At 35.8% G+C, this 11,614-nt stretch overlaps 1 protein-coding gene across 1 annotated transcript; it reads left to right on the top strand.

Annotated features, from left to right (window-relative positions):
• The first annotated feature begins 1,201 nt into the window (after positions 1-1,201).
• Positions 1,202-9,120, top strand: LOC149892631 (uncharacterized). Its single transcript, XM_090078936.1, has 5 exons — positions 1,202-1,273; positions 4,934-7,954; positions 8,212-8,277; positions 8,539-8,595; positions 8,752-9,120. The coding sequence occupies exons 2-5, from the start codon at positions 4,963-4,965 to the stop codon at positions 9,069-9,071; spliced, it is 3,435 nt and encodes a 1,144-aa protein (XP_089935062.1). The 5' UTR covers positions 1,202-1,273; positions 4,934-4,962; the 3' UTR covers positions 9,072-9,120.
• The last annotated feature ends 2,494 nt before the right edge of the window (positions 9,121-11,614 follow it).

Here is an 11,614-nt window from a genome sequence, read left to right as displayed (position 1 = left end):
TTTTTTTTACATTTTCATTTGTTAGTGCCACTTTTGTGTACATTATGTATTCAAAAATTTCTTGCTGACGCTAGATTTTTCGTTTTCAATGAACAACAGTTGCAACCTCTAGTCGTTTGCTAAAACAGCTTGCTAGGACAACCAAATCAATCATATGTTGTGAAAATTTCTTTTTGTTCAACTGACTAAGGAAGATCGAGCGAACGCTTTTTTTTTTTATAACTTGTTTGTATCATATTGCTATTAAGAAAACAGCGTTGTGTATACTAAACGTGACATAATTGGCAATTATCCGTAACTAAAAATAAGATAGAAATTACAAACTTGATACCATATTTTAATTACTCTAACAAAACTAGACGTCATCGCGTGAGAAAATAAATGTTTATGACACATAACCTATTTTTTTGTTTTTTTTTTTCTTCTCTTTTTTCCTTTTAATCTCCTTTCTTTCGTCCAAAAAGCGTTTTGATTTTTGCCTCGCCACAAGCGATGAAATCGATAAAAAAACCTGCTCGGACATTCTCAATTCTCAACAACAAAAGCAATCAAAGTTCTAGCTCTCGAGCACGTGCGCCAACAGGCTGATGAAACCGTTCAAATATGCTCGATCGCTAGAATTTAAAAAAAAAAAAAGAAGCAAACCAGAAACAAACCAAAATAAAAAAAAAACAAAAACAAAAATGGACATCTTTAGAACGCTTAAATTTTATAAAATATTTTCCTCTGCGTTTTTAACCAGCTAAACTGTCGTAAAGTTTTTTCGGTGCAGTTCATTTAAAAAACTTAGTTTTCAACTTTTAAACGTTTTAGACTTCTCGTTTAAGGCAGTCGAAAGAAATGAGTCGACTTGCTCTCTCTCTCCCTTTTCGGTTTTGTTTTTGTTTACTTGTTTTTGTTTTTTCTTCGTTTGCCTTCGTTTGCCTTTGTTTGCCTTTGTTTGCTTTTGGAAAAGTTGTCGCCATGCGAGACTTAGTTTTTTTTTGGCTCAATTTGTGATTAAGTGAAGTTCTAGTCTTGAAAGTGTGCAAAGTGTGGGCCAATCTGGTGGCTGGAGTGATGACACGTGAATGCTGGAAATTCCAGACTTTGAGCGGATTCAGCGTACATAGAAAGAAAATGTAACATTCACGTGGGTCTCTCCTAAGCTTGCCATTGGTCGGTCTGCTGGCCTTAAGTACCCCCCCCCCCCCTCAACGTCACGTTTGCTCAACTTTCTCGGTCTTTGGCGCCCAAAGAAAGCTCGAGGAAGGATAAAAATGGCGAGGTTTCGGTACTGCGTTTTCTGTTTTTCCTATTTGTTTTTGTTTGTTTGTTTGTTTCGTTTGTTTGTTTATTTATTTAATCGTTTTTTTGTTTGTTTCGTTCGTTTGTTTGTTTGTTTCGTTTGCTTCGTTTGTTTTGTGATGTTTTGTTTTCCCTTCTTGATGGCACAAAACAGAAGCAAACAAGACTTTCGGTTATATTCGGTTATATTCGGTTCAATAAAAGTTTGTTGGTTTCTGCACAACAACAACAACAACAACAAAAGTCCCTCTGTCCCTCAAAAGCAGTTTCTCCTCTGTCCTAAAGAAGAGCCTCTTTGTAATCGATCTTGTCTGAATGCAGCTCTCCTTTTGCCTACAGGTTTTTATTCCAACCCTTTTGTTGTTGTTAGTGCCATGTTGTTGTTATTGTTATACTCTGTAAAAGCAGTTGTTGCTGTTGTACTTGTTTGTTGTTTCTAAAGACACTGTTGTTGCTGCTGTTAGCGCTGTTAGTAATCACCCACTTGGCTTGTATTTTTGTTTCTTGTTTTTGTTTTTTGTTTTATTTATAAACACTCTCTGAGTAAGTGATGCTGTTGCTGTTGTTGTTGTTACAGTTGCAATGAGTGTTTGTTAATGTTCCCCCACTTGGCTTGTTTATAATCTATTTTATTTTATCAACACTCTCTGAGTCAGTGATGGTGTTGCTGTTGCTGTTGTCGTTATTATGCTTGCAATGGGAGTTGTTACTGTTCACCCACTTTGCTTGTTTTGTTTTTGTTTCTTTATTTTATCAACACCCTTTGAGCCAGTGATGCTGTTGCTGTTGTTGTTGTTATAGTTGCAATGAGTGTTGTTAATGTTCACCCACTTTGCTTGTGTTTTTGTTTTTGTTTATCAACACCCTTTGTGTCAGTGATGCTGTTGCTGTTGTTCTTATTACAGTTGCAATGAGTGTTTGTTAATGTTCACCAACTTGGCTTGTTTATAATCTATTTTGTTTTATCAACACTCTCTGAGTCAGTGATGCTGATGCTGTTGTTGTTATTGTGCTTGCAATAAGTGTTGTTAATGTTCACCCACTTTGCTTGTTTTGTTTGTGCTTTTGTTTTTCTTTATCAACACCCTTTGAGTCACTGATGCTGTTGCTGTTGGTGTTATTATAGTTGCAATGAGTGTTAATGTTCACCCACTTTGCTTGCTTTATTTGTTTGTTGCTTTTTTTTTTATCAACACCCTGCGAGTTAGTGATGCTGTTGCTGCTTTTGTCATTTTACTTGTATTTATAGTTGTTACTGTTCAGCCACTTTGCTTGTTTTTTAATCTGTTTTATTTTATCACCACACTCTGAGTCAGTGATGATGTTGCTGATGCTGTTGTTGTTATTTTACTTGCAATGATAGCTGTTACTGTTCAGCCACTTTGCTTGTTTTGTTTGTTTGTTTGTTTGTTTTTTTTATCAATATCCTCTGAGCAAGTGATGCTGTTGCTGTTGTTGTTGTTATAGTTGCAATGAGTGTTTGTTAATGTTCACAAACTTGGCATGTTTATAATCTATTTTATTTTATCAACACTCTCTGAGTCAGTGATGCTGATGCTGTTGTTGTTATTATGCTTGCAATAAGTGTTGTTAATGTTCACCCACTCTGCTTGTTTTGTTTGTGCCTTTGTTTTTGTTTATCAACACCCTTTGAGTCACTGATGCTGTTGCTGTTGGTGTTATTATAGTTGCAATGAGTGTTAATGTTCACCCACTTTGCTTGCTTTGTTTGTTTGTTGCTTTTTTTTTTATCAACACCCTGCGAGTTAGTGATGCTGTTGCTGCTTTTGTCATTTTACTTGTATTTATAGTTGTTACTGTTCAGCCACTTTGCTTGTTTTTTAATCTGTTTTATTTTATCACCACTCTCTGAGTCAGTGATGATGTTGCTGATGCTGTTGTTGTTATTTTACTTGCAATGATAGGTGTTACTGTTCAGCCACTTTGCTTGTTTTGTTTGTTTGTTTGTTTGTTTTTTTTATCAATATCCTCTGAGCAAGTGATGCTGTTGCTGTTGTTGTTGTTTTAGTTGCAATGAGTGTTTGTTAATGTTCCCCCACTTGGCTTGTACTTCTGTTTTCTGTTTTGTTTTGTTTTTGTTTTTTTTGTTGTTTTTTTTCTCAACACTCTCTGAGTAAGTGATGCTGTTGCTGTAGTCGTTGTTATAGTTGCAATGAGTGTTTGTTAATGTTCACAAACTTGGCATGTTTATAATCTATTTTATTTTATCAACACTCTCTGAGTCAGAGATGCTGATGCTGTTGTTGTTATTATGCTTGCAATAAGTGTTGTTAATGTTCCCCCACTCTGCTTGTTTTGTTTGTGCCTTTGTTTTTGTTTATCAACACCCTTTGAGTCACTGATGCTGTTGCTGTTGGTGTTATTATAGTTGCAATGAGTGTTAATGTTCACCCACTTTGCTTGCTTTGTTTGTTTGTTGCTTTTTTTTTTTATCAACACCCTGCGAGTTAGTGATGCTGTTGCTGCTTTTGTCATTTTACTTGTATTTATAGTTGTTACTGTTTAGCCACTTTGCTTGTTTTTTAATCTGTTTTATTTTATCACCACTCTCTGAGTCAGTGATGATGTTGCTGATGCTGTTGTTGTTATTTTACTTGCAATGATAGCTGTTACTGTTCAGCCACTTTGCTTGTTTTTTTTTGTTTTTGTTTTGTTTGTTTGTTTGTTTGTTTTTTTATATATCCTCTGAGTTAGTGATGCTGTTGCTGATGCTGTTGTTGTTATTATGCTTTCAATGAGAGCTGTTACTGTTCACCCACTTTGTTTGTTTATAATCTGTTTTATTTTATCAACACTCTCTGAGTCAGTGATGCTGATGCTGATGCTGTTGTTGTTATTATGCTTGCAGTGAGAGTTGTTACTGTTCACCCACTTTGCTTGCTTATTGTCTATTTTATTTTGTCAACACTCTCTGAGTCAGTGATGCTGATGCTGATGCTGTTGTTGTTATTATGCTTGCAATGAGAGTTGTTACTGTTCACCCAATTTGCTTGTTTTGTTTTTTTATTTGTTTTTTTGTTTGTTTTTGTTTTGCTTGTTTTTTTTTATCAATACCCTCTGAGTCAGTGATGCTGTTGCTGTTGTTGTTGTTGTTATAGTTGCAATGAGTGTTTGTTAATGTTCCCCCACTTGGCTTGTACTTTTGTTTTCTTTTTTGTTATGTCAACACTCTCTGAGTCAGTGATGCTGATGCTGTTGTTATTATGCTTGCAATGAGAGTTGTTACTGTTGTAGTTATGTCTGTCATTTGTCCTTGTTAGCAAGTTCTATTTGCCCTCTCTTGCCTTTTTTCAACACAGTTTCTTTCTTTGAGTCATATGGTTGCGAGATCCTCTCAAACTCCATCTCTTTATTTATTTGTTTCTTTTCTTTTTCTTTTTTTTTTTCTCATTCTCCTTCTCATAATAGCAATCACTGCTGCCACCATGCATGTAATGCTAGTTGCTCTCATTCTTTTTCATTTGCTAGTGGAAACTTTGTTTCTTCTTGTTGCTCTCTTTTCTTTCTTTTTTTCTCTTTTGCAGAGGATTCGAAAAAACACAGCTCTTCCCTGCAGTTGTAAACATTCCAGGATTGGATGCAGGCAGAAGAAAAAAACTCTCACTGACTGGTTTCCTTTTTTTAGCAAAAACCGTTGCAAACAAACACCTGAACATGTCTTCTTCACAAGAAAACAACTCTGTTGTTGCTTCTTCTCCAAACTCTAAAGCAAAAAAAAAGAAAAGAAAGCAGTCACAAGAACAGAGAGACTTAAAGCTCAAAAACAAAGTCAGGGCCGCATTAGTTGCAGCGTGTGGCTCCGTAAACAGGGTTGTACCTTTCTATGGTACCAAGAAGAGGTACGCTGTTAGCTGTCCGATGCCTTTGTGCAAACATTCGTCCACAAGCATTAAAAGACACTTGACTAAAAAAGATCATTCTTGGACTTTGGATGAAGCTTCCATCTTTTACTCTGCAATGGTCAGGAAGTTTCAGCATGCTCGTCTCGAACGCAAGTCCGGCTGTCCAAAACCTTACCCCTGTTTGCAATGTTGGAAGTATTACGACCGACTGGACATACACTTGAAAGAGACTCATTTCTACGATTCCAAGATGATCAAACAAAAGATTGCAGAGGCAAAGCGATACGACAACGAGAAGCTCTATGTCCCTCAATTTATTCGACCTGCCTTCTTTGGTATTAAGCCAGTAGCTGAACAAGCGTCTGCATCAGGCTCTGCATCCTCTGCTCCTGGGCCTTCCTCCTCTTTTTCTTCTCCGGTTCTTTCCTCTGATCCTCTTTTAAGCTTGCCCTCACCAGTTGCTGGTTCGTCCGAGGCTCCTTCTGCAAACCAATGCACCTCTGTAGAAAACAAAGAGCTGAACACCGAATCCGTCCTTGACTCTGATTTCGATTCCTTAGAGCACTTGGTTTCCAGCTCCTATGTCTTGACCGAAGAAAAGAGACTCTTGTTTCAGCTGGACAAAGATGCTTTTCACTTTTATTACCAGTCAGCAGATGAGCTCTTCAGAGACTTTGAAAAGTGGCTTGTGGTAGCCAACAACAACACTTGGTCACAAGCAAAGATCTACAAAAATGCAGTTGTGGAAATATTGACTTGTTGTGACAGCACGTTGACGCTGCACCCAAACGCCCTCACCAATTCCAATGTTTTGGAGGATAGATACTTCTCCTTGCACTTTAAGAAAATTCAGCTCAATTCCAAGCTGAGTGAACTTGACCAAACAAAAGCCATGTCTTGTCACACGTTGTACAACCGCCTCGTCTCCCTTTGTCTCCTGTTTCGTTTCAGTGAAGCCAGAAACGTCTATTTCGGACTTTCTCATGAGGCCATCCGACGTTTGCGCTGCAAGGTGGATGAGTTGCGAAAAGTGCTGAGGCCCTTTCGTTCTTTGAGGAGGAGCCTTGTGAAAAGAAGAAAAAGCATCAACATCATCAATGTCAGTTTGCTGACCGAATATGGCAAGTCTGCATACGTAAGAGACTTAGTGGAATCGATTAGAAAGGCGTCTCTTCCGCTGACTAGAGACAATGCTGTGTCTCTACGAAACCATCTTCTGCTCTCTGTCACTGTAATTAACAGTTTAAGAAAATCTAACATTGCTCTTTTAAACATTAGAGACTACATGGCTGCTGAGAAGAGTGAGTGTGGATATTGCATTGTGCAAGAGCGCTACAAAACAGCATACAAGTACGGAGCCAAAAACATTCTAGTGCCGAACGACTTGAAAGTGTTGATCGATATTTATTTGCTGAGATACAGAGACCTTCTTGTCAACGACTCTCACTACATGGCTGCAGACACCAAGACTGTTTTGGAGTTGAGCGACTGCTACAGGCCCCTTTTTCCTTCGGTGAGAGCCAACAAAGACGAAGGTGTGACACTAGGTGCAACTAGAGTGCCTGTTTACCAGATGGGTTCCTCTGCTATCACCTCTAGCCTGACGTCCTGCTTCAGAAAAAGCCAAGTAAACATTCCCATGAAGCGTCTTACTCCCACTTGCATTCGCGGTTCGATAGCCACTTACTTTGCCAACAACAGCAAAGAAGATCGCGAGCGGTTTGCTACACTCTACATGAAGCACAGCAGACACACAATGGATAGCTTTTATGTGTCCCAGTGGAACGCTGCAGAGGAGTTGCGCTTTGCCCTGGGCATCGGACAGTCCTTCGGAGTCATAGAGTCTTTGACTGTTGAAAAGTCTGAGAGACCACCAAAGGAGGAGAAGGATGTGATGGACTGGCTCCGAACTAATGCAGAGGAGTACGGTTTTCATGATGTTGAGGACATTTTTGAGGAAGATTCAGACTCCGGTTCTGACTCTGAAGAATGTGCTGCTACTTTCGGTTGTACCACAGTGGTTCCATTTTCTCCAGCTGTAGAAAACAATGCTCCTTTAGAGGACAGCAACGAACATGTTGTAGATTTCTTGTGTGAACCTAGCTCAACTCCTGTTTCGTCTGTTCCTTCTGAACAAACAATCGCTGGTCCAGTTCTTGAACTATCCTCTGCTCTTGCACAACTAGTTCCTAATGAACAAGCTGTTTGTATGGATGTAGATCAGACTCTAGCTGTTCCTGTTGGCACAGCTTGTTCTCCTCTTGCATTAACATTATTTCCTGATGAACCGGATTTTATTGAACACCATGCACAACTTTCTCCAGTTTACTTTAGTGAGCAAGTGGTTGCCAAACCTGTTTCTGCTGCTCCTGCTCAACAAGTTGCTTTCAGTCCTTCAAAAGAGGTCTTTTCTGTTCTGCTGGAAACAGTGTCTAATGTTGCTTCACAGCAAGATAATCTTATGGCTGTCACACGTGTTTTCCATGCTCCTCCTGAAGCTGCTCTTCTTGAACCTGCTCTTCTTGAACCTGCTCTTCTTGAACCTGCTCATAAGCAAGTGGTTGCCAAACCTGTTCATGTTGCTCCTTCTCTGCAAGTTGTTTTTAATCCTTCAAAAGAGGTCTTTTCTGTTCCTCTGGCTCCTAATCTTGTTGCTCGTCAGCAAACGATGGCCAAACCCAGTTTGTTTCTTTCAGCTGTTCCAGTCCAACAGGCTGGTACTGTTCTTGAAAAACAGCCCTCACCTGGTGCTGTTCAATCTGTTGGTAGTCTATTTAGCCAAAGTCTTGCTTGTACATCCAGAGGTAAATTCTTTTTGATTTTTGATTTTTATGCAAATCTCAACACGCTTTCAAAAAATAAAAATGCCCAAATTAACTCCTTGCCCTATTGTTATTGTTAAAGCTGTAAAAAAAAAAAAAAAAAAGAAAAACAATAAAAAAAACAAAAAAAAAAACAAAAAAAACAACACAGAAGTGTGTATGTATTTGTTGCAGGACTAATTCTGTGATTGCTTAAATGTTTACACAAGTGAATGATACTAAAACTGATTATGTTTTAGAAGTAAAAGATCCAAGAAGAAAAAAAATCAAGTTGGAAATGCCATCTTTTACTCAAGAACACATCGGTAATGTAAAACCTAATTTATACAAACATATATAAACACAAACCTCTTCTTGCACAATTTCAGATGGTTAACTGTTAATAAAAACTAGCCATCATTGCTAAGTGCACTTTTAGAAAGTTGTGTCTACCCGATTTCTAATGATGAAGTTAGAAACATCACCGTTAGAAATCATGCACAGCTTGTTATTATCTCTAACACTTAGAAACTGTTGATGGTTTTTTTATGAATTAGAAAAATGAACATGGTTTTATTTTATTTCAGGATCAACTCAGCCAAGAACAAAGGAAAACAAAGCAGAAGTTAGCCAATGCCAATTAGGTAATCTTTCAAAAACCAGTTATTGCTATCAGTGCAAACAATAAGGTCAACAAAAAAAACAAATAAAAAAACAAAATTAATCTTGTCATGCTTCAGAACCAAATGAATATTCGATTTAATCTCTTTGTGTTATGACTTGAGTTTGTAAAATTTTAGATGAAATAGTTGAAAAGCTGAATGCTTGCCCTGGCCACAACGAATGGTTCAACACCAGAAGTTTTCCTCGATGTGCAGCTTTAGTGTTGGCATACATCTTGCAAGACGTGTTTACAGATGTAAGCTCAAGTTGCTCGTACAAAGATTACCTTGGCATCTTGGCAAATCATAGCAGTGACAAGCTCATTCATGTCTTGCAAAAGTACTCCTACCGAAGCCATATTAAAGACAAAATTAAAAACATGAAGCTAAAAATTCAAAAAGAGGGTAGTTTAGAAAAGTTTGTTCAATATGGCAATATAGTGAGACCATTTATGTAGTTTAGAAAAGTTTGTTCAGTTTGGCAATAAAGATGGGCCTTTTGTGTAGTTTGTTTTCTCTATGCTTTTGCAAATATATTTATCTGTTTCGCTAAATACATAATAAACAAGAAGTTCTGTTAAACTGTTCTCACATTTCTTATTTAAAGATAGTTCAAACTTTTTTTATCTTTAAAAAAAAAAAAAAGTCGTTTTGTTATTCTGTTAACACTTTTAATAGAGTTGCATTTAGAATTACTTCTGATGTTTTTAAGAGTTTGTTAAAAAGCAAATTAATATTTTCTGTGATGTTAAACTGCATAAGTGAAATTTAAAAAAGGAAAACTGCTCCAACCATTTTTCGGAAAAAGAAATCAAAAAGTTCCTTATTTTAAAAGATCTAGACATCCATTTCTTCTTCAGCAAAATAGCGAGGCTTTTTTTATGAACTCTTACTCTCTATTTTTTCATATATTTACACAAAGGATTTTATTAAGTTCAATGTAAACATACATAGAAGTATATTATGTTTTTTTTTTTGTTTGTTTTTTTTTTATGGTGTCTAACTTTTGTTTCACTTCTATTTTATTTTACGTTTATCTTGTATTTTATCATGCCTTATTGGTTTTTGCGTTTTGTGATGTCAAGCTGCGTAAGCTAAACTTAAAAGAGGAAAACTACGCTAACTTTTCTTTGAAAAAATATTCAAAAAGTACCTTAAAAGAGAAAGCACACGAATTTAAAAAGTTGTATCTTGCCATCCAATTCTTCTTCTGCAAAGTAGTGAGGCTTTTGCTCTCTAATTTATCTCTATTTACGCAAAGGGTTTTATTTCAATGTAAACACGTATAAAAGAATACTTTGTTAAAAATAATGTTAAAGGAGTTGCGTAAAAAAAACGTCTGAATAAACTTTCTTTACAAAAAAAAACAACTAAGAAACAAGCGCGCCTAAGAAAAACCAGATCGCGATTCACTAAGTCAATAGACGAAAGAAACAAACTTTAAAAAGTCTTTCTAGACAACAAATTCTATTTTTGGCAATGCAGTTTTTGTATTTATGCAACCTATCTTTTGTTTCACTTCTACTTTATTTTACGTTTACCTTGTATTTTGTCTTGCCTTTTTGCGTTTTGTGATGTCAAGCTACATAATCTAAACTTAAAAGAGGAAAACTAGGCTAGTAGAATATTATGTTGTTGGTTTTATATGCAGCCTAACTTTAGTTTCATCTATATTTTGTTTTGCGTTTATCTTATATTTTATCTTGTCTTTTTGAGTTTTGTGTTTTGTGATGTCAAGCTACATAAGCTAAACTTTAAAGACCTTTTTTTTGAAAAACTATTCAAAAACTACCTTTAACAAAGTAGCGAGGCTTTTTATGCACTTTTACTCTCTAACATACCTATATTTGCGCAGAGGATTTTATTTAACTCAATGTAAACATACATAGAAAAATATTGTTACCCGTTTATTTTATGCAGCCTAACTTTAGCTTCATCTGTATTTTATTTTACGTTTATCTTATATTTTATTTTGTCTTTTTGAGTTTTGTGCTTTGTGATGTCAAGCTACATAAGCTAATGTTAAAAGAGGAAAACTACGCTAACCTTTTTTTGAAAAACTATTCAAAAACAACCTTTAACAAAGTAGCGAGGCTTTTTATGCACTTTTACTCTCTAACATACCTATATTTGCGCAGAGGATTTTATATAACTCAATGTAAACATACATAGAAAAATATTGTTACCCGTTTATTTCATGCAGCCTAACTTTAGCTTCATCTACATTTTATTTTACGTTTATCTTATATTTTATTTTGTCTTTTTGAGTTTTGTGTTTTGTGATGTCAAGCTACATAAGCTAATGTTAAAAGAGGAAAGCTACGCTAACCTTTCTTTGAAAAACTGTTCAAAAACTACCTTAGACATAATCTAGATTTAAAAGAGGAAGACTACGCTATTTTTGCTTTGAAAAAACTTTCGAAAACCACCTTAATCGATAGAGATAGCACACGATTTTAAAATGTTGTATCTAGTGATCCACTTCTTTTACACCAAAGTAGCGAGGCTTTCTATGCACTTTTACTCTCTAACATAGCTATTTTTGCGCAAACGATTTTATTTATTTCAATTTAAACATGCCTAGTAGATTATTATGTTGTTGGTTTTTTATGCAGCCTAACTTTAGTTTCATCTATATTTTATTTTGCGTTTATCTTATATTTTATCTTGTCTTTTTGAGTTTTATATTTTGTGATGTCAAGCTACATAAGCTAAACTTTAAAGAGGAAATTTACGCTAACCTGTCTTTGAAAAACTATTCAAAAACTACCTTTAACAAAGTAGCGAGGCTTTTTATGCCTTTTTACTCTCTAGCATACCTATATTTGCGCAGAGGGTTTTATTTAATTCAACTTAAACATACCTGTTAGATTATTATGTTGTTGGTTTTTTATGCAGTCTAACTTAAGCTACATCTATTTTTCATTTTACGTTTGTCTTATATTTTATTTTATCTTTTTGTGTTCTGTGATGTCAAGCTACATAAGCTAATGTTAAAAGA

This window comes from Hydra viridissima, unplaced genomic scaffold (assembly GCF_058129835.1).
Source record: "Hydra viridissima isolate aposymbiotic clone 2 unplaced genomic scaffold, HvirCarnegie_v1 scaffold_2, whole genome shotgun sequence".
Lineage (NCBI taxonomy): Eukaryota > Metazoa > Cnidaria > Hydrozoa > Anthoathecata > Hydridae > Hydra > Hydra viridissima.
This window is presented reverse-complemented; position numbering and strand designations above follow the sequence as displayed.